General features: G+C 30.2%; 4 protein-coding genes across 7 annotated transcripts in view; 3 read left to right on the top strand and 1 right to left on the bottom strand.

The window, feature by feature from the left end:
- The window catches only part of LOC125064097 (ATP-binding cassette sub-family G member 8), a 40416-nt gene extending 37135 nt beyond the window's left edge, over positions 1 to 3281 (top strand). The window contains exons 15-18 of the mRNA XM_047670886.1: positions 178 to 342; positions 448 to 568; positions 719 to 1002; positions 1808 to 3281. Coding sequence (XP_047526842.1) covers positions 178 to 342; positions 448 to 568; positions 719 to 1002; positions 1808 to 2065 — 828 coding nt within the window. The 3' untranslated portion in view covers positions 2066 to 3281. The remainder of the gene's footprint in view (positions 1 to 177; positions 343 to 447; positions 569 to 718; positions 1003 to 1807) is intronic.
- Positions 3282 to 3390: 109 nt separating this feature from the next.
- LOC125064098 (spermatogenesis-associated protein 6) lies at positions 3391 to 6814 on the bottom strand. Of its 2 annotated transcripts, XM_047670887.1 has the most exons (7): positions 6600 to 6813; positions 6259 to 6442; positions 6014 to 6183; positions 5594 to 5760; positions 5028 to 5141; positions 4258 to 4401; positions 3391 to 3828 (listed from the first exon to the last, which is right to left on the bottom strand). In XM_047670887.1, exons 1-7 carry the CDS (start codon positions 6642 to 6644, stop codon positions 3621 to 3623), a joined length of 1032 nt encoding a protein of 343 aa, XP_047526843.1. In that variant the 5' UTR covers positions 6645 to 6813; the 3' UTR covers positions 3391 to 3620. The 2 variants fall into 2 exon arrangements, with proteins under 2 accessions (XP_047526843.1, XP_047526844.1); XM_047670888.1 differs by lacking the exon at positions 4258 to 4401 and having other exon boundaries at positions 6600 to 6814.
- An 831-nt stretch (positions 6815 to 7645) lies between these two features.
- Positions 7646 to 9501, top strand: LOC125064121 (cryptochrome-1). The gene is made up of 2 exons (XM_047670928.1): positions 7646 to 7850; positions 7971 to 9501. The coding sequence occupies exons 1-2, from the start codon at positions 7764 to 7766 to the stop codon at positions 9384 to 9386; spliced, it is 1503 nt and encodes a 500-aa protein (XP_047526884.1). The 5' UTR covers positions 7646 to 7763; the 3' UTR covers positions 9387 to 9501.
- A 1418-nt stretch (positions 9502 to 10919) lies between these two features.
- LOC125064149 (cystinosin homolog) overlaps positions 10920 to 23927 on the top strand; it is a 43964-nt gene continuing 30956 nt past the window's right edge. For all 3 annotated transcript variants that reach the window (XM_047670983.1, XM_047670981.1, XM_047670984.1), the window contains exons 1-2: positions 10920 to 11066; positions 13994 to 14071. The gene's annotated coding sequence lies outside the window, so the exon portion shown is untranslated. The remainder of the gene's footprint in view (positions 11067 to 13993; positions 14072 to 23927) is intronic.

The raw sequence follows: 23927 nt of genomic DNA, 5'->3' as shown, positions 1-23927 counted from the left end.
AAAAATTATCGACATGTTTTATTAAATAATAATAAAATATTATTTCGGTGAACAAAAAACCAATTTTAGCAAGCACGTGTAGATTTCTCTTAGTCTTAGTAATGAGTCATTCTCTGTCAACTTATACAGTTCCGTTCCTAACATATTAAATACCGTTACAACCATGTGCTTACCCAGCTGAGCCAGCACGACCGCGTGGGCTACCACTACAGCGTGATGTGCGTGTGCGCGTGGCCGGCGCTGCTGTGGCTGAGCGCGCGCGAGGCGGGCGCGGCGCGCGCGCACGTGGAGCGCGACGTCGCCGTCGGCCTCTACTCGCGCACCGTCTTCGTGCTGGTCGATGTGAGACACGTTTTCTATCATTGCTTGGAATAAGATTAAATAAGCGACATACCTTTTTCATTGTTTATTGTGTTATACGATTACTGTAACTATTTTGTTTTTTAGCAATTTTTGGAAATTTGGTCGGCCATACTGACGTGGTTGGCGTATTTGGTTCCGAGCTATGCTATGAGCGGCTTGTATGCTCAGTCACTTGGATCTTTCGACGGTTTCTATATTTATTTAGGTAAATGTCCCTATTTTTTTACAATGAACCACCAACTTAATTATAATGAAATAATGGTTATAGTTAAGCTTCCATTTTGCTAGATAATAAAATCAAAAATAATAAATGTATTGTTATGTATTCGCTTATATTATATTGTTGGTTTTTCAGGATATATGCTGTTATATCTAATTAGCATACAAATGCTGTGTCGGGCTGCTATATTTTTAATACCAATGGAAAAAACCGCGTCAATTCTGTCTGGTTTCTGTCTGTTTCTCACCACTCTTGTGAATGGAGTCATGTTACACCAACAAGATCTACCACGCTATGTCAAATGGTTGGAATACGTGTCCCCTTCAAAATGGACGCTGCCAGAGATTCTGAGACGGGAGTTGAGCGAAGTAGCGTTGAGAAGCAGTATTAGTAAAGATTTAAGATGCACCAATAAACAGGTTTGTTTCTTTAAAGTTATTTTTTATTTGTATAAGAAATAATTATGCCTTTCTGACCGATGTTGGACAAGTAGGCTGCCAATTCGTCGCTTGAGGAGAAAGTTAAGAGCGTACTCCACCACGCTGCTTTAATGCGAATGGGTGAATACACACCTTTTTACTTTAAATTTTCATCCATCAAATGTAGGTTTCCTCATTTTGTTTTCCTAAAATTAATAAATACTAATTAATATTTTTAATTTATTAATATATTTTTTAAAGAATATAAATACAATTAAGCACATGAAAATGCAATGGTTGCTTGCTCACGTTTGACGCCAAAATATTCGGTTAAGACACAGGCGTTCTTTCTGGGCCATCTCGACTTAAGCTCCTGTATTCAAATCTCGGGTCAGAGCAGTAGAAAATTATTGGATTTAAATGCTTTGTCATTTCGGAAGTTGGCAGTATTTACAAACCTATGCATTGGAAACCACGTAACACACCCTGCACCTTATTTTTCTGATCTCGTCGAATTTACTGTCTCATTGGATAATAAGAGTGAGCGAATAAAGAGTGCACTTTGTGATATGTCAATATGATTTGCAGAAATAGTATAGTATAGTAGTAGTAGTGGTAAATAAATTAAATTACGAATCCTTTTTGTTTGTATGATTTGATCGTAGTATCCAATATTAATACTTGTCAACCATTAATTTTTAACACAAAAAGATTAAAGTTGTGAATTAAAAAGCTTGGGTATATTTTTTTAGAGTTATATCTTATTATTATTGTTTTTAATTATCATCATACTGTATGATTACAGAGGCAGCATTTAGACATCATAGTGCAATCTCCATGTCCTCCGCCAAACGGTACACAAGTCTTATCAAATTTTGAATACCTGAGGTCTGACAACATCTGGGAGTGGACCGAAGACAGTTTTCTGATTGCTTTAGCTATTTTCTACGCAGTTTTCGCTCTAGTCGCCATGTTTGCTTTTGTCTTTGATTGCACGAAATATGTCAAAACCAAGGAAAGAGCCTCTAGACGAGGTCATAAAGTAACTGTCAATACGCCTTAAAAATTTCGGTGCTTATTTTTATTCGTATTTTTCGCCATTTTTGGTGCTAACTTATGCAAGTGTTAGTGATTTATTCCTTATTATCAATTATCAAATTTATATATTATTGAATTATTGTCATAAGGTTTACGTATAAGTGTAACATTGTCACAGTTTGATTGCATTTCTTCTTTATATCGAATCTCAATACTTAAATATTTATAGCATGTTGTATGTTTAAATAATGGTTTTTTAAGCTAAACTTGATTAAAAAATTCAATACAATTAGGTTATAATTAATTTTAAAATAATTATAATAAATGTACAAAAAATTATATTATTAACAAGGAATTTAAATTTTAGATATAATTAAATGAAGAAGGCTGAATATTACGATGTCTTCCGTCCATAATAAAAAGCAAGTTCAGATTGCCTTATTTAATTAATAGTGATGTTGTATAATAATCTATGTACAATAAGTTATATGGTGTCTACTTAATTTAAGACATATATCACAATTTTAGGCCTAAGTATTTTTTATATAATATAATTCTATCAGAAGAGATTTTGTCTAAGGAAATCTATAGCCTATTTATAGAGGCTTTCTATTATCCTGTTTAATATGTATGGTATGAAACTGAAATAATTAAGCCTACCACTATGAATTCTGTTTAATATTATTAACAAGTCTGTTAATACTAGTACGTCATATATTAGATAATACGGAATTTTCTTTTATTCTTCTTTACTATGTAGGTTATGTTTAAAAATAGAACATGATTAAATTACCTACGAAAACTTTTTAACTATGTGTATATTTTTGGTGGGTTTAATTTTTCTGGTATTTTAACATATGATAGGTTTAATTATTGGAAGTTGTCCACTCTGATATTTCAAATGCAGTCAGTCAGAATTGTAATCTTATTTTTATTCGTCTTAAACTGCACCAAATGTCCTTGCCGGTGCGATCGATCGATGCAAATTTATCTTAAATATATAATCTACGATGCGTCGTAACATAGTATTTTTAGTTAGAAAAACTATAGTTTTTCATAACACTGCCTTTGGATAATGCTCACAAAATGAATATATTTCGTAACATTTATTTTTATATTGATTCCAGTGATTGTTGTAAGTTTAATCATAAAGTCAATTATTAATTAATTAATTTATGAATAAAACTTTTTGATAGAAAAAGTATTTAAATAAGATTACGAACGAGGAGCCATAATATTAGAAAATATTGTTAAGTTACCTTTGCTTAGAATGATTGAGAAATATCAAATAAAGATAGATGTAACAGTGTAAAATGGTTTTATTTGTTTAACATACACGTAATTCAGTAGTTTTTATGTATTTATATAACAAGTTGTCATTTTTAATACACGATTTTAACATAACAATAAAAATAACATTCACATCTAAACAATTAATACGCTACAAATAATTTAATTAATTATATATATAAAAAAAAACTTTTTATTTTTAATTTCTAGTGAGTGATTTAATCCTTTTTTTTTAGTCTGTCGAGTAAAAAAGAAGTGTTAAAAATAATGCGAAATTCTTCTACGAATGGTCAACTATCTGTGTTGCTGTGGAATAGTTCATGATATCTCTTGCAAATTTCACAAACGCAGGGAGTCACTTTCGTGTATTGCTTATTGTGGTTTGGAGTGACGTGGCTGTTGACGTTTTCTTGCTCAATAAATCGACTCTCAAGTATCATCTTTTGTAATCTTTCGTCGTTTGCTGTTTCTGATGTTTCTATTTCACGTTCACTGATTCTGCAAATTTATTTAAATAATTACATACATGATTAAATTTCGTTCATATAAATATTTGTACCTTGCGTTGGTACCCATGGGGTATCACTCGAAGAGCCACAACCCACCTACGCGACAGGTCGCACGCTACAAATCTACGCGATTTTAACGCGCGTTTTTGATACACGACCAAACACATCGAAAAAGAACTACTAAAAAATGGAAATATTGATACTACGCAAATCATTTGCAACATCCTTGTGGCCACACTACGTCGGCATATTTAATTGCCTGCATCGCCATAAGTCAAATATCTAAGAAAACAGGCTGATATATTCTAACTAATATATTTTTTACATTAACTCAAATCTACATAATCTACCATATTATGTATAGAATTTAATTAAATATAATTCTAATTTAATTTTACTGAAATATTAGGCATTTCACCGTTTATCAACAGACAGGCTACAATCTTGGGAGTCCGTTTCTTTCCGGGCAGTTTTACTAGTAGTGAGCGCGTACACCGCGTACTCACAGCGAGAGGGACGCAACGCACTCGGAGACAACGATACGCGGGATTTGGACACGGGACTGGAGGATTTCATCAGAAAACTTTAAAAATATAATGTATAACTAGGAATATATGACTGGAAACTTCAGATGTCAGAACTATCCCAAAACCAAAGTTGGTGTCTTACTCGATTAACAAATATAGTTTGATTTTATACCAAAAAAATAAAAAATATACAATATTTGTTGTTATTATAGCATAGGTAAACGCATGACAAATGCGCCACCCGATGGTAAGTAGTCACCAAGAACATGAACATTAATTAGCTCCGTAAGGAATTTTAACCATTCCTTGGGACGTTGGGAACTGAGATGTTATGTCCCTTGTGCCTGTAGTTACACTGCCTCATTCACCCTTCAGCTGACCTTAGCTGTCAATTTCACCAACTGAATGCCAATTGGCTAGAATTTATCATTGGCATTACCACTAAAAAAAATAAGCTATTCCTTACACCGTAAATGCTACGCTAACCTTGAGATCAAGGATGTTTTATCCCTTATGTCTGTAATTACATTGGCTCACTCATTTTAGCAAATAAAAATAGTGAAGATGTTTAGCGGTAGAATAAAATATAATCTTATGACCTTAAGCAGTTCGTAATAAGATCCTGATAAATGTTAGAAATTACTTATAATAGACAACTTACTTTGGGCAACGACACGATGATGTGACCGTGTCTCTGGGATCCAGACTACAACATGATCGGGATCCATCAGACCGTGATCTGGATCGAGATCTTCTTGTCTTATTGCATTTAGTTCTGAAACAAGAATTGTTTATTTCACTGTTATTTTTATACACGTTTATTAAGGGGTAGGTTTGCAAATCCTTCTAACTACATTAGGTTTAGCCAAGTTTGTCTTAATACAGGATGCAGTGGGTGTTATAAAATTTCGGGCGAACGAGTTGGTGCCTCTCCAATGATGGTCAAATCTTGGACCGTGGGAAAGGGTAGGCGGTAACCATCCCATAACACTGCTTACACCCGGGCGTTTCTTGTGTTTAGGGCTAGGCTGGGTTTAGTTCATGAGGTTGAGAAAAGAGAGAGCAGAGTTTGGAAAAAACCTATTGTGTTGGATTGCCAACCTATTAAACAGGGAGTGCAGATGCACTTTTATAGACTCACCCACTTCTGCTTCATAATATTATCTAAGCATTTGGATAATCTCTGTTGAGATTGGTTGCCTTAATCAAAACCTTTGTTATTAATACCTGTGATATTGTGCAGAGTGACACACTTGCTTCTGTCGAGTTTTCTCAATATCTGACAGTGGATTGCAATGACATGGTTTGCTTTTGTTGAACATATGGTCATGTTGATTCCATATTTCATCTATGCGGACTTTTGTTGCTATCTCAATTTTTGGAGATAGAATACCCTAAATGAACAGGAATAAATTTGATACAGATTTACAATTATAAAATTATGCTGGAGCATTTGTCAAGGAATATGGCAGAATGTGATTTATATTTCAATATAAAATGTAGCGTACTTTTTTTTGCTTAAAAGGTGTCCCAGAATTATAAGTTTATTTAAAGGCTTTCTTTTATAACTTAATTTCAGTATTGAATATCCAACGAATTCAGAAATTTTAAGTCTCTTTATAATTACATAATATTTTTAATATTTACAGGAAAGTCCTTTGATCTCCTCATTAAGAGATCAACACCATCTGCTGAACACATGTTCGGTGGGAAAAGAACATCATTCAAAGCGCCAAGATATTGAGCTAATATAACACAGTCATCAGCAGAACAATCATCACACCATTGCACTAGTTCACAGTATATTGTTTCACCCTCTGTGAAAAAATATGTTAATCAATCATAAATGAATTACAAATACCTAATAAAACAATATAAGAAAATAAACCAACTCAACAAACAGCAAATGTTGTTAAGAGCACAGCTCTCTTGAAATCTCTTGCGAAAGTAAAATATGTCCTTAAAGGAGAGAGGAAAGACTGGCGGTAGTAAACAAGTGTGATAACTTGTGCCCAGGGCGAATACAGTGAGTGATACACGACCATCTTGACAAAGCCACACTCCAGGACAGGATACCTGGAATATAATAGTTTTAAAGTTTTTGAGGTACTATTTAATAAAACGCTATGATCAAAAAAGTTTATAAAGAGCAGGGAATCTATCTATAGAACAACTGTGATTGAACAAACAACAATTAGGAACAATTGGAAAGTATTACTTATTGATATCTTACTTTTTGCACTTCTATTTCGATAGTTAGTTCAATTAGTTTAGGCATATTCAAGCATCCTATTATTTATATTGTAAATAACATTACTCTAACTACACATATCTCTTTTAATAATGGCAAATCATGATTAAAGAAAGAATTCATATATAAATAATAATATCTGTTGATTTTTTTAATTAATTTACTAATTATTAAAAGTCGACTGAAATATTATTTGATCATGTAAATTATTTGTGTATAAATTAGTGTAAACTTATAATAACACGTTAAATTTTTTTAAATCTCTTGTATAAATTATGAAGTTCTCAAAAATTGATATCCCTTTGAAGTTTGATTAATTGATATCATGACAATTGACAATATCGTTTTGTGTTGCAAAGCGGTTTCCATGGAAACAGTATTGGATATGGAAAAAATAAAACAGAATTTTGGTAGATTTAGCTATAGTGTGTAAAGGATTTGAATTAAATCAGACTACACACGTAGAGAAATCACTTGTCTTGTATTATTAATTATTACTACTTCTTCACTGATCTGTAATAATATTAATCATTATTTCTATCTAATCCTTTCTGACAACACCGTACTGGTAATAAAATAAAACACCAAAGAAAATATATACTAATCTATAATTATATCAAAACAAAACCCTCCATACAAGTTTAACCAGTTAACTTGGCTGACGTTGGTCTATAAGCGTAAAGGATCACAATAAGAGATATATTCAAAAGTTGACATAATATTGTTCATCCGGTAACAGCTTTGTTTGTAAATTGAGTATTGACTCAGAGTCAATGAATAGAGGATAGATGTAGAAATTACACTTGATGATATTAAGATGCGCACTTAGTTTTTCTGTATATACATCAAATAAAAGTTAAAACTTAAGATGCGACTCCACGAATCATAAGTAATAAATAATAAATAGTAAAAAATACGGAAATTATGAAATTAGGTCCTTGTAGGTGGCCTACTCCAACGCCAATGTGTATTGGAGGCTTTAGTTTAGTGATTTAAAAGTATTTCTCTGTGGTATTTTTAATTATGACTTAAACTCTATAGATGCTTGCTAGTTGCTGCTCAAGTTTCCACTTTAAACTTATTAACTTACTTTGTCGCCCTGGTTGCTATTTATTTTTCGGATGTATGAAAGGATATTAATGCGAAATGTCGAAACTTCCAACAGTAGTTCACTGGTTTCGGCTGGATCTTCGTCTTCATGATAATCTTGCGCTGCGTAACGCTATAAATGAAGTAAGTAATATGTTACCTTCCTAAAGGTTAATAAAATATTTATAAAAAATATTTCTTATTTTATATATTTGATAGTAAAAATAAAATATAGTAATCATTTTGATGATAATTTATTTTCAGGCTGAAAACCGTAAACATATTTTAAAACCAATCTATGTAGTTGACCCCGAGATCAAAAATAAAATTGGCGCGAACAGACTACGATTTCTGATACAAAGTCTTCAAGATCTTGATTTAAATCTCCGTAAAGTTAATTCACGTTTGTTTATAATAAAAGGTAAAGCTGTGGAATGTTTACCAAAAATCTTTGAAAAGTGGCATGTAAAATTTTTAACGCGCCAGGTAGATATTGACGCTGAATTAGTCAAACAAGATGAAATCATTGATCAAGTATGTGATGAAAATGATATATTTGTAGTGAAAAGAATGCAACATACTGTATATGATTTCAACAGTGTGATAAAAAAGAATAATGGCAGTATTCCATTAACCTATCAGAAATTTCTTTCCTTAGTAGCTGACACTCAAGTGAAAGATACAATAGAGATAACAAAGAAAATTTTAGAAGAATGCAAATCAGTAGACTTTGAATCAGATGAATACAATGTACCTTCATTAGAAGAAGTAGGTATTAATGATTCAGAATTATTAGAATGTAAATATCCTGGAGGGGAGACTGAAGGATTAAAACGACTTAATGAATACATGGCCAAAAAACAATGGGTTTGTAGTTTTGAGAAACCAAACTCGTCTCCAAATAGTATTGAGCCCAGTACAACAGTTTTAAGTCCATACTTGAGTCATGGTTGCTTATCAGCAAAGTTGTTCTATCACAAGCTAAAGCAAGTTGAAAATGGAATGAAACATACACTGCCTCCAGTATCTCTTATGGGTCAGCTTATGTGGAGAGAATTTTATTATGTGGCTGGAGCTGGTACAAAAAACTTTGATAAAATGGTAGGAAATACTGTATGCACACAAATACCTTGGGGGAAAAATGAGACACATCTTCAAGCATGGGCACAAGGAAAAACTGGTTATCCTTTTGTGGATGCAATTATGAGGCAGCTCAAGCAAGAAGGATGGATTCATCATTTAGCTCGTCACATGGTGGCCTGTTTTCTTACCAGGGGAGATTTATGGATATCCTGGGAAGAAGGAGCTAAGGTCTTTGAAGATTATCTCCTTGACTATGATTGGTCTTTAAATGCTGGTAATTGGATGTGGTTATCAGCATCTGCATTTTTTTATAAATACTTTAGAGTTTACAGTCCAATTGCATTTGGCAAAAAAACAGACAAAGAGGGCCTTTATATAAGAAAATATGTACCAGAATTAAAGAAATATCCAAGTGAATTTATTTACGAGCCCTGGAAGGCTCCAAAATCAGTCCAAAGAACTGCAGGTTGCGTAATAGGGGAAGATTATCCAAATAGAATTGTTGATCATGATAAAGTTCATAAAGATAATTTACAGAAAATGAATGCAGCTTATAAAGTTAACAAAGAAAAGAAAGCTTTAAAACGAAAAAGATGATATTATTTAAGATCCAATATCACTAATATGTTACTTAATATTGTAAAAAATAGTATTAATATTTGTTAAACATTATTTAGATCTGAATTGTTTTTTTTTGGAATACATATTAAATACCAGTTAAAGAAGTGTAAATAATTACTTTTCTCTTAAATAAATAATTTAACACAATTCGATAGCTTTGTATTTTTTTAACAGAATGTCTATATTTGTTAATGTGAACATACTTTATAGTACACCACAAACAAAATTTACAGAAATCTTAGGACTAAAAAAGGAAAAGAACCACAAAAAATCAAAAATAGATAAAAATATTTGATGTGTTGTACAACTGGTGGACTAAATTAGCCATCTCTTGCAGACACCCAAACAGAGATTTTTAAAAACGTTACTTGGGTAGGTGCTGCAGCCAAGCTTTTGGTTTATGGCTTAAGTTTAATACATACTAGTGGCTCTCCCGCGAAACTACGCGTTTATTCAAAAGATTTTTTAGGAATTTCTATTTTCGAAACCTATGACAGGTTCTGTTTCGATTTCATTTCATTGTAAATTGGAAGTCACTCAGCTACATTTTGGCCTCAAAATGATGAAATCTTTTTTGAAATAAATTTTTAATGTTAAATAGTATTTATTACTTCAGGTAGAATTGGAGTTTATCTATAAAATTTACTTTAATGTTGTTTACGTTTTTCATTTCATATAAAGTCATAGTACCGCTCTAACCGGCCAGTACCTTTAAAATTAATTCTTTGTTAAATTGTAACTACATATTTAGTAAATTGCAATCACGGATCCTCTTTAATTAAGAGATTTTCATAAATGAATTCAAATGAAATCATAACCGATTTTTTATGTGCAGCTATCGTTGCATTATCACGGGTTGTTTATATCTTATTTAGGAAGGGTCCCCAAGAAATTCAAATTATTTTATTATTTAAATAGGAAGGAAGACTATTAAATAGCGCACAGTACAAAAGGTAAAGACTATGCAGGCTTGGGCAGAAGCCACTTGAGCTTGGAACGATATTCAGTCAGATCAGAACAACTTGCATCTGCATAATCTAGAATTGGTAACAGGAGAGAGTTTGCTAGTCTAATTTTGGTAGGAATCGAAAATAAACATAGATTGGAGTACCCGTTGGCCGTAATGAGCTCAGCGCAGCGAATATTTTTCTACTGAATTCTTTTATTTGCACTGGAAATATTATGAGTAGATACTTGTTGAACCAAACCACATTAGTTCGATCAGAAAATGGAAGGCAGTAGGTACTTGTGTGTGTGGGCTTATTATACATATTTAAAAATAAATACTAAATGGAAACGGATAATGTATACATTGAGTATAAAAAATGTAAGGTAAGCACTATCTATTATTAAACAATAGTGGATATATAATGACATGTTACTAGATCGTATTTAAAAAATTAATAAAACGAGGATGTATACCGCAATATTGTTATCTGTTTAAAGAGGAAGGATATTAGAGAAAAAATATCGGAATGTGATTGTCAGTTGACAAATGACACATTTATCTGTCAAAATAATTGTTAGCAGTATTCAAATAACATTATTTTTTTTAGTAAAAAATGTAAAAACATTTAGAAAATAAACAATTATTGTGTGCGTGTCTTAGTGTGAGAATGAGTTAAAATGGCTAAAAAAATTGAATTTAATGATATGGTAGGTTTTTTTAAGAATAATTATTGTAGGTAGAAAGATTGTTTGAATGGGCGGATTATTAGTGCAAAATTTATTTATTTTTAATTTGAAGACATTTAAAACTTTTAAACCAAAAAGTTGCGTTCTATCTTTCTTTCAACTTAAGTATATGAAATTTTAATGGTGCTTGCCCAAGTCGAACCTGCAATCATTTCTTATTATTCAGTCATAACCACTGGGTCATCTCTGCTTTTTAAGGTTGTGTTCTAGTAATGATACTAAAACTCTTCATAGATACTGATATTATCGTATCAAAACTAATTATGTTAATTCATACACACTAGAATTACCAAAAGTTACTTTATTATGTGATATTATGGGTACACTTTTTGACCTTTTCATTGTTGTAGTTTTTTTCATTACATATTGATTTTCAACAATAGTTTGTTTTATATTGACATTGTATTTACTATGTAAAAACCATTTTTAGTTAATGGCATTTATAAATTTATGGAAAATTGTAATAATGTCATTCTTGACAATTTAATAAAGGCCTGATGCATATAGTAATATCACTTATGTATATGCAGTAATAACACGGTTGAGAATAAATATATATTGAAATAGTTTATTACACAATATGTGAAGATTTAAGTTTACTTAAGGCTTTTTAATTAAAACTATAAATTTGCTTACTTTAATATTCATCATAATTACTGTAAATGTAATCATAAATTAGGATTAAAAAAAGATAAGAAAAGTATATTAAAAATAAGCTATTATTTTGTCTCTTTATAAACATAAAATTAAGTAAGTATAGAAATACTGTATTGCTTAGTATGTATACATACTATGCCAAATTTTAATTATTTATGAATATGGAATATTTTTTATTGTTATGGTATGAATGATAAAGAATTGTTTCACTTCTTTTAATTATTGGTGAACATGGCATTCCTCAATGTGCACATAGAAAACATGTATAGATCAAGATGATTCTAAAAAATCCACATATTAACCTTAAAATAGTTTAATTTGTTTGATTACATAATAATATATGAAGTGAAAAACAAATTCTCAATTCTCATGTTAGTTTTTTAGAACTCTAAAAAACTAGAGAATAAAATTAAAAAAACAAATCGAAATCTGAATGCAGATCAATGTTTGGTCATTTAGTGAGGGTAGTCATTAATTGTAGTGCAACCTTCAATTATAATAAAATTAAAAAGTAATTTGATAAAAGTGCCATAATTAACATTCATTCAATTATTTATACTCATAAAATAAAATAAGAAATATAAAACACAGAAATTAAAATAAGTTAAAGTTATTTTTTTGTCAAATGGAATACTTTAATGTACCTACTTGTTGCCTAATACGTAATGAGGACATATTAAATATTCTTCAGTGTATTTTTAATTAGTAAAACTGTTCTGAATTATTTTTATGCGTGTGGCTAATTTTAAATATGTATATGTCTTTATACTTAAAGACAAATATGGCAATGTAAGAATATATTAATGTGATTTATAAGTATTAACAGCCTTTTATGAGTTGTTTAGTGCTGTTTTGAACTCTTCTTGAGCAGAACAAGCACCCGGGTGCAAGTATTGTTTTGGTAATCTCCTAAATTCTGAAGGAATGCGCCATTTATACCATCTATTTCTTAATCCAGGGGCCTGAAAATTGATTTCACTTTTTTTGGCATAATTTTTTTTAACGTTCCATAGAAGAAGACACATAATTGTTTAACAAATCACACCCTACCAACATTTGTAGGCGTATTCGTAATTCGCAATAATGGAGCAACTTACAGTAAATTTAAAACTAATTAAAATTCTATTACAGAAATCATAATGAGAATGTAGCATAATCCTATTCGTTTCTAATGGTTTATTTATAATTTTTTTCTTAACGGTAAAAATGTTACAGAAACAATGTGCATTACGAAATTACCGATAAGTGTATTGAATTTCTAATTGTTACGCTTTATCCATCACGCTACGGTCACGTGTCGAGCGAGTGACCGTCCCCCATTTGCGATTGGTTGTGAATACTAAACTTAGTACTTGTAGTATTCATCCATGAACTACAATTGTTCAATTGTAACCCGCCGAACTCTCTAACCTATAGGATAATGGGATAAGAGGTTACTCTTCACAAATGATTTCCTTCGTGTGAGGATAAAGATTCTTAGAAAGTCATTATTCCATTTAGGATTTTGTAAACAACTTATATAAGACACTGGAACAGATTTAAGTAACCCTATTGTGCTTACACTGCCTATTATAAACTAATCTTACGTACCTATACCTATCATTAAGTTCAGGTTCGTTTGCAGTTTTAGTAACATCCGCCGACTTTTTTTTTTCTCTAACTTAGTTTGTAATAAATGTTTTGTAGTTGTTGCTTGAATCCCGGAAAAAAAACTTTACATAAATTGTATTATTCTCTCTTCTACAAAAATGTAAAACGTGATTGATTTGGGTATCATGAAATTTAGTTTCTAAGATCGAGATTTTTTGCTTTATTACAAGAAAAAATAGTATAGTGCAATATAGCCTCGTATTGACAGCTTTAAATTAATAATAATCTCAACGAATAGATTACTTTTAAGACGAGAAAATGATCTTTAAATATGTTATTAAGAGTTTAACTGCAATATGTTTCTCTATTTGATAATTAGCAGCTCAATATATTTACAAATAACGTAACATATTAATTCAATAATATTATTGTGAAAGTTTTAGTAAAATCATTGCAACAAATATTTTATATCATTGCGTACAAATATTATTTTATCGTGTTTATTTCTGACGCAAAATATGTATCGACATCGTCATTTCTATTATATACAATATTTTTCGATGTTATTTTCTTTTCATAGCAATTACATTTTTTTTTTGCTTAATTTATATTTTTAATTTACCATTGTATTTTTTTTTCAGACGTCGAAGAATGAAGTTTTCTTCCGGAAAGTATTTGGACAGCCTTATTATTGTAAATGATACATCTTTCTATCTAGGGTGAGTGATTTATTTTTATGGATTTACTTCGTTTCGTTTCCTTAATGACAATTCTAAATCTCAATTGTTATGTCATGTCTGTATTATAGAATCTGTAGGGTAGAATTTGTAGATCATTAATTATCACTACTAAATATCAATATTTTATATTACTTTATTCCCGTTGTGTAGTCTTAGTGAATGTATACGGAAATAACACCTAATTCTAAATATAAGGAATACTTCATATTTCGTTTGACTGAATTCAAGGATTAGGAATACTTTCTTATTATTTTCAGTTAATTATGAATACAATGTGTGAAATTATCTTACGTGATAATCGTAATGAAAACAATAATTATTGAATAATATACACACATAAACTCAAAACTACGAAACATTAGTTGTTCGAACAATACATTAAAATGTACTCGGCCCAAGGCAAAGAACAGCAATACATCATAATATGGAGTAATGCAATTAATGTTTCATTTGTGGCTCTGATATGTGATACAGTTTTGCCGATTTAATATGTACCTACATAGAAAACACCTTTATTTTCGTTGAATAAAAGTATGCTGTGCTGATAGAATATTATAGAGTGGAAGGAAAATTTGTATTTGATTTATCTAAATTATAATAATCTCGTTTTTGTGCAATTGTTGTCACAGATTCTATCAAAAATATCTACATTATTGTGAATATACATAATATTCTTGTAAATATGTTTATCGTAGCGCAACAGTAAATATTTATATACTTATTTAAATACTTTGTAAATAATATCCAAAGGAGTCTCTAGTTTAGTGCCGAAATTATAAATATATGGGAAAGCTCTAAAACGAAAACTGTTTTGATATCTGTAGCGTTACCCTAAGCAATAGGCCGTGAAATGTGATACTATGTAAATTTCATGTTTCGATATTGTATTTATCGATATTAAGATACGCTTTTATTAGCTAGTCCTGTATGTTTCTATGAAAAGGAATCATTCAGCGAATATCTTCCCTACGTACCGTCGTCCTAGTGTCGGTATTGTTATTCTTAATTATATTTAAAACTATTATATTATAACACAATTCTTAACGTAAAACTCTCTTCAATTATCGTTGCGTCAAAAGGTAGTCATTAATAGGATAACCTCGATAAGTAACAACGAATCTCGCATAACAAATACAATTTAGATGTCAGATAAAAGAAAAATAAAAACGTTCTTAACATTTCACGTAGTGTAACGTCGTACCCATTCAAGAGGTTGATTACACCAATCACGATTCATTACAATAGAGCAATACACCCACTGCGACGTACATGTGCACTTAGCTTTATTTTGTACTAAAATAAATACATCATCAGTGCTAACGCACACACCTTATTTTATGGGGAGTATTCACGTGGTACAAATATAAATTCATAATTATATTGCACTGCCGCAATACTGACCGGACAACCATTTTCATGTTTGAACATTACATTACACGTCGTTACATTGTTACAATCTTTTGAAATGTAGGCGAATATTTGTATGTATATATATATATATTTATCACGAGAATCATAAAAGAGTTAGAACATAGCACTCTTTGATTTGTTTCATAATTTTTGTATGCATTTTATTTCGATACTCTTAAATAAAAACAAAGCAAATTGTTGAGTCGTGATTACGGGAATCACATCCCACCACTACACTGTGCGCTTTAGGTTAATATCGAACTTCGAATTTATGCACTAATGTGTAGCGCCGGCCTAACATCAGTCAGAGTTTAAAGAACTAGAATAAACACTTTAAAAACAAGATAAAACAATATTGACCCTAAATTTAACATCATAATTTAAATTTAATATTACATTTAAGCGTATTGTTTTAATTTTTCTACTTCAAAACATAACAAAATTTTCATATTTTTTATTTTTTATTTGCATATACAGAGTTATTGGTAATTCGACGTATTCCCGTTAGGAGGTAATAGAGGTGACTATTTGCGATAATTTTAACCCCAATATGCATACTGCAAAAGTGAACCATTTATTAGTTTTTTTTTTCAGCAAAAATGCCTTAAAATAAAAAAATCGTTATGAAACTTCTGCAGATTATTTTAAAAACATGACCGTTTTCTTAGCTCCTCAAAGATGTATAACAACTAGGAACTTATTTCAAAGCAACCGAAATAAAATGACCACAAAGGACGCTGGTGGAAATTCGTATTCGAAAAAAACTTAAATTCGCTCTTTGAATATCTCGCAAATTGTTTTAATGCATACCTAACCAATGCAAGATTATATAAACCTTCCTCTCAATCAATCTATCTATAAAAAAAACCGCATCAAAATCCGTTGTGTCATTTTTAAGATCTAAGCATACACAGGGACAGACAGCGGTAAGCGACTTTGTTTTATACTATGTAATGATTATAATTGACGTTAAATATAGTGAATAGTATAGGGTATAATTTGGTCATGCAGAAATAATATTATAATATTTATTAAATATAAATAATGGATATTATTATTAAATTCTAGTAATTGATTATATCAAGAAAGCATGTAAAAGTCAGTATACACGTGACAGAAGTGAACTATTTTGTGTAATAAATGTTTTACTGAAAATACATATGAATGATTCATATTAAGGTTATAAAAAAGAAAACTATATACAAAAAACTACTAAATACTTCTGTAGGTACATCATGCCCGTGAGGAAAGTGGCGAGAAAGCACTGCTTGCTTTCATTGCCCCGTTAAATCAAAATTCTGATCGTCAGGGCCAACGAAAATTAAGCAGTTCACTTGACTTCGGTGGAGGCAATACCACCCCGTCCCATGTTGTATTATTTGTTATAAATTTTCACACAAATCTATACTAATATTATACATGCGGAAGTATAGGGTATTTTTTTTAATTGAGCTCGACGGGATAAAATTTTGGTGATGGTTTATCTGATGTAGGTAATATTTTATAAATTATCCGCGGGTAAAACCGCAGGTTTAGCTAGTACTGCATACCCAAAGTTTTACTGTAAGGAATGATGTAAATCATCATTCGCTTTTATCCCAATTATTTGGGGACAGAATTTATTATATTTATTCCATTAATTTGGTCATATGATCCGTTACGTTACGTTTTGTGACCATTTTAAATATGTGACAAACAGTCCCATCTATTTTTCGTGCCATTTAAAAAATTGCAAGCAAGCTTCAGGTTATTTCTGGTCCTATTCTGTATTAAACAGTTTTTTTATGGTGCGTAATAACTTTACAATATAATATGGTGTTTCGAATCACAAAAAAAAAACACAATTTGCTACAAGCTGTCTTTTTGTAAACAATATTTGTCCGGAAATAGTAATGGTTAATGTTATCAGCTGCTGAATATTTATCATAAAGACATTTGTCATAGTGATTTTTTTAATTATTCTGGCTTTTATTTGTGCCAAGAGGGAACAGTTTATTTCGCCAATGTCACGTGCGAATTGTCATAGTGATATTATTATGTGAAAATGTAACATAAGTCGTCATATCGTCTTATGTATCGGTAAATGAAATCGGAAACGTCACCAGAGATAATCAATTTATTACATAACACACAAGGGCGGTTTTATTCTTATCTCCCTCATAATATTAATGTAATGTTTTTTTTTCTACAATTCAGAGTTATTGACCAGTACGTATGACAAATGCACTGTTGTTTTGTTATTTTTATGATGTAGTGATAAGTTATAATAAAATTTAAACACTTAGTAAACCAATGTTTCAGATTTTAATAGGAAATGCTAAGGTTCTAACACTGTACAACGCCTTGATGATTTAAATGAATATTGTTTTTTAGATATAACGCAAATAATATATTATTTAAATGATAATATTTCATCTTAAATCGGTTCCTATTGTTACTTTTGTCTCAATAAAATCTAAATGGTTGGCGTAAAGAGATTTTATATTTTACTGAAATTGTTGTTTATATCGCATTGTATTGGATTTCATGCGATATATACTTATATAATAACAAGAAAATATTAGTAATTTTTTGACATTCTGCAAGGTTATTTATTGTTAAAGAATGATTGGTAATAATTTATTAAAATTGCATTTTACGAATATTGAATAATTATCGTTTATTTTCCAACATATCTATTTCAGCTGTACATATAATGTCGGTTTGTGAGATATTTAAAAATAAAATATTGCGGCTATTGTTGTTTTAGTATCAACAGAGATGCAAAAAAATGTAGTATAACGTCGTACATTTTTTATCGCGTGCAATGTCCGTGCATCCGTGATTAAATAATTAATGAAAATGTTTACATTGATATATTTGAATAAAAGTATATTGAGTCGGACTCTACACTACTATATGTGGCTATACCACTTGTAAACTAAGTCGAGTTCGTAGCATATTGTGAACAATATTTATTCTATCGAATATAGTGTTGTAGTATAGTAAATATTGACAAACAGTGTATTTAATTTATCTCGTGACATTTAGTCGTTGTAACTTACTGTTTTGCGTGCTATGAATCGACGGTTCACAATAAACAATAGCTGATTGTTATTTGCTCTGCTCACTTCAGGTCTTTAAAAATAATTATCGCCGTTTTGTTTATGCTAAAAAAAGTCACGTTGCCTTCATGAATTTGGTCCCACCCTACATCCCATCACAAAACTCGCTACTAGGTAACCGTGCCGATTTGCAGGACTAAAATTATGATTTTTCCATACGATATTATACTGGAATTATTATCTTATAAAATAATTAATAGGATTCTAACAGAGTTAACTAAATGATATATCCGCCCATGCGCATTCGTTTTCCTTACTTATACATTCGCGTACCTCCCGTTTTAATTTCATATGTTAACACATCAGAAATTAAATTCAAATCTTGCGATTCCTTTAATACTACAGATTATTATTATTTAAAGTGTAAACTATTGTTTAGAAAATGAAGTCAATCAATATGTGATTTATTTTGATTAGCATTTATAACATGCGTGACAAATAAGTTGAACTAATATAGTCGTTAATTCTTCCCATTGCGCACCTCACAGGTGAACGCAGCATGTTTTTTTTTTAATTTTATTATCTATTGTTATTTTATTTTAACATTAAACCTCCTTGATAGTTTTAATGAATGTGAACTAGAGTCCACGTTATAAATAGGCAGAATTCTGAATAGTTGCTATTTACAGTAAATATATTAATTATTTACAATCAATGCTTTAATTCTAGATTGTTCTATGTAGTGCCATGAAATAAATTGCACAATATTTCAAAGAGTCAGAATTGAAAACGGTTGTTATAAAAGTGCCATATCATTCTCTCATGGGTTGTTTTATAAAATGACGTCACCCATGATTTTGCTAGTTCATGTCGTAATTAAGTGTTATTTTCATATCATTTGCTACTTTTAAATCAATATGTATACACAATATATAATATATTTGATACGGAAATGAAACAAGGACTTTGTCTACCAATAGCTGATATTTTTCAGATGATGAGATTTGTTGTCGTTTGAATATTATTTATGTTTGACGTGTTGACAAAGAGATCGCAATTTATTTTTGTATGTAGGTATTGACCTTCACGATTTTAAAGATTTTTTCATGATAATAGCTTAAACCAAGAGTCCTTCATAAGTGATACTTTTATCCGGAAAATGTTTTTTTCTAGTTTCTGGGATTAGCTTAATTTAAAATACATTGTATAGATACGTCCATTCAATAAAAACCATAAACCATTTTCACAACGGTATGTTGTTGATTTTATTCTTGACTTATTAGGCAATAAAGACCGCTTACACAGGAGGCGGAATGGCTAGATAAAACAAGTAGGTATTAATCAAAACGCGGGTTGAACTCCGGTCAAGCGCTTGTTTGTGTTCATAATTCAAAATAAATTAAGGATTAAGAAATATAATCGTATTCATATTTCAGTTCAATAACTCTTTCCTCCAGTTGTCAACCGATTTCCGATTGTTTTTTGCAGTTATTAGATGAGCTTTAGTGTTAATTAATTATTAATAAAAACAATTTGTATTAATAAAATGTTCGAAACACGTACTGTGTTATATAATTATAATAAGTGTATACATATATAAATTTTGTTTTATACATGTTTATTATTTATAATATACTCGAACGTAATGTTTTATCATGTGTAAATATAATCCAATTTATCCAGACGCGAGCGACATCAAACTGTTTGCGATATGGTAAGCTTTTATCTTTCTTATGAGCAAAGGAAATCTGATAAAAAATATAAATCAAGCGTATATTATTCCAATTTAAGTTAATTAAGGTTTAAAATATCCATTTACAGGTTTTTAATTCCTAAGTAAAGCAGTTTTTTTTGAATTTATGGACTCGCGGAGTATTTTTTAAAATGTATGAATATATTGAGATACATTCGAAACTTTATTTTATTAAGAAATACACAATTTTTTAGATTGGTGATAAAATATATATTAAGCAAGCATGTTTTGTTGTTATATTCAAGTACTTATGTCCTTACAAAGTACAATTCAATTGAATTTGTACGAATGATATAGAAATGTATTAAAATAAATTTATCGAAACGTTCATTTACATGTAATGATAACCTAAGTTTTTTTTACATTGAAAAAAAAATATATTTGATAAGAGATGTTTTCTGTTTATAATATATTTATGAACTTGCCATTTTAAAGTATTTGTTATACTTCTTTGTTCTGTGCGTGCTATGTTAGTGACTTTATTTCACAGCACGTATATATCTCTGGGTAGGTATATTAATATAAAAATGTTATGTGTGAATATCAGGATCTACTAATATCGAGAAGGCTACTACCCACCACTAAGTTTAGTATAGGTATTTATAAAAAGCCCTTGCAATATGGTACCTATGAATAGATTAAAATAAAATTCTAAATTACATATATGTACCAAATATTTCCTTACCTTAATTAAATATATTTTCAAAGTATGAAAATAAAATATCTTGTACAAATCTTAATATTTGAATTGAATATATATCAATTTTTACCGATGCGTAATTATATAATGAACACCTCGACAAACAGAGTGTTTTCAGGGTTATGTCATGTTTTTTGTTTTTTTTTTTTAATTATTTATTTTTTAATTTTATTTGGGAAACATACAGTAAAAAACACATACACTATATAACAATTAACCCCTGCACAAACCAATCAAGTTTCCACTAAAAACTAATTCATGTAGAACAGTAAACAAGCAATTCAGTGAATTATAAATATTAATTATCAAAATTCAAAAAGATGAAACACCAAAATAAAAAACGGTAAATAAATATATAACAATGACTTAATTGACAAATGCATACTAACTTTCTCTTTAAATGTATTGAGCGAACAAGAAAATATGTCCAAGTCATTAAGCTTCCCATTGTAATTCTTACAAGAGCAATAAATAAATTCATTCTGAGCATATTTTGTTTTAGTTAAGGGTAATTGAAATAAGGCATTCTTGCGTGTTTTCAGTCTTGTGCATCTTAAATAAATTTTGCTTAAAAGAAAAGGACTGTCATTTAAGTTACGTATTACTTTTAATAAAAAACTTTGATCTCGCAGTATTCGACGATCTAATACAGAAGTAATTTTAGGCGGATTTTGATTCAGTGTGAAAAATGTAGAGCTAAGATATTTAACAAAATTTTGTTGAATTTTTTCAATTGTATAATATAAATTTATATTATAATGTTATATATTCATATACATTTTATATCGTGGGTTCCAGACTACAGAACCATATTCCAATAATGAACGGACAAAGCAATTATATAAAAGCATAAAGGTTGTGACATTTTTAAAATCTTTACTAACCCTGAGGATAAAACCAAGCATTCGATATGCATTTGCAACTATATAATCTATATGGAATCTCTCACCTCCGTTACTCGGATAATGCAACATTTTTTAATATTAATATTAAGTGAGTTTTCGTTACAATAACTACACAAGTTATAAAAATCATTCTGCAAAAGGCTACAATCCGAAGTCTTATCAATAATTCCGAAGATTTTCATGTCATCAGCATATAACAGTATAGATGCATGATCAAAAATTTTATAGATGTCATTTTCAAAAATGTAAAATAATAACGGACCGAGGTGAGCGCCCTGTGGCACACCAGAAGAAACTGGAACAAAAGAAGAACAGAAGCCCCTGATCGTCACAGCTTGACTTCTGTTACGAAGATACGAGGACAACCAACGAAGCAGGTCGTCATGTATACCAACTTGCCCTAGATTATGCAATAAGATTGCGTGCGATATTTTGTCAAAGGCCTTAGAGTAGTCAGTATACACCTGATAGCCCCTATTCATAGCAGTGGTCACATGATGTGTTAACTCACATATATTTGTTTCAGCAGATGGTCTATTCACAGAACCATGTTGCTCGTTAATTAATGATCCCGTCATAAATAATTTTCTCAATCAATTTTGCAATTGTGTACAATTTGGATATTGGCCTATAGTTCTGAACGTTATGTTTATCTCCAGATTTATAGATGGGAACAACATATGATCTCTTCTATATGTCCGGAATTTCACTGCTACGTAGTGTTTTTTAAATAGTATAGAAATTGAATATGCAAGAGATTTGTAACAAAGTTTTAAAAATATAGGTGGAATTTCGTCAGGGCCATATCCTTTATCAAGATCCAACTTTTGCAGATACTTTTTAACGGTGGCTACCGACAGTTCTATATGGCCAATATCCAAATTACTATTGCTCCCAGAAAAACAATTAAGTACTAGAGAGGCGACAGGAATTTCGTAAACAGATTAGAAATAATCATTAAAAAGTGAGCATACATCCCTCCCCCCGCAAGCAGTACGATTAATTAAAAATAGATTATTAGGTTTACCTAGAAATCATCTTCTACCTAGAAATCTTCTTCTAAGAAATCATCTTGTGGTCTATCACAAGATGATTTCTTAGATTTTATAAATGACCAAAAATATTTACTGTTACTGCGTATCTTTAACTCAGCTTTATAAATATAATAATCATAACATCTGATTTGCTCTAATTTTTGGTGGTCTCTAAATATACTAAATGAATCGTAGTTAGATAACCTGCTACATATCTTCCATTTTCGATAGTATTTAAATTTTTCTGATATGTTATGTTCTTACATTTTATAGCTTGAATGGGAAGTTATACTCTATCCAAAACCAAATTCTATTGAAATCAACTATAGGTACATATTTATCTAGTTCATTGTCGAAACTAAACCGCACTTGAGGTTGACGTATCGCTTACTCTTCAATATCTTTGAAAGTGGAGATTGTGAGGAATGCGATTAACTTGTTATAGATGATTCACGTTTTACTTTGTTTGCATAAACATTTGGCTATTTTAGGACCTTTTTACAACTGCCTTAAAATTTATGACACACATAACTATATCCTTATCCTACAAATATCCTTACAAATACTCTTCTACCGAAAAAAAAAAAAAATTATGAAAATAAATTTAGGACTTTACTTTGTGATGGCCTTATTATTTGTGTGTTAATTGTTATGTTTTGTTAAACAAGGATTGTTCTGTACGTTTATTGAATTAACTAGTTTGCTCGCGTTATTTGCGTACATATAAACATACTAAGACTAATTAATACTGTTGTTTTAGAATTTTTTATCGATAGTGTCCCCAGAATATGATTATTCTAAAAAAGTCATCTGTAGCATAACCTTGTTACGATTTTATTATAATATCGATATTGATAAGAAGATATTTATATGATTTTAATATTACATAAAACATTTAAGGTCAATAATTTGATATAATATGACCTCACGTTTTTTGCACATGCCACTAAAATACTGAACCGGTTTAAGCCCGGTATATAGATTTTGAA

The sequence above is a fragment of the Vanessa atalanta genome, chromosome 5 (assembly GCF_905147765.1).
Source record: "Vanessa atalanta chromosome 5, ilVanAtal1.2, whole genome shotgun sequence".
NCBI lineage: Eukaryota > Metazoa > Arthropoda > Insecta > Lepidoptera > Nymphalidae > Vanessa > Vanessa atalanta.
Note: the sequence above shows the minus strand (reverse complement) of the source record. Positions and strands in the feature narration are given on the sequence as shown.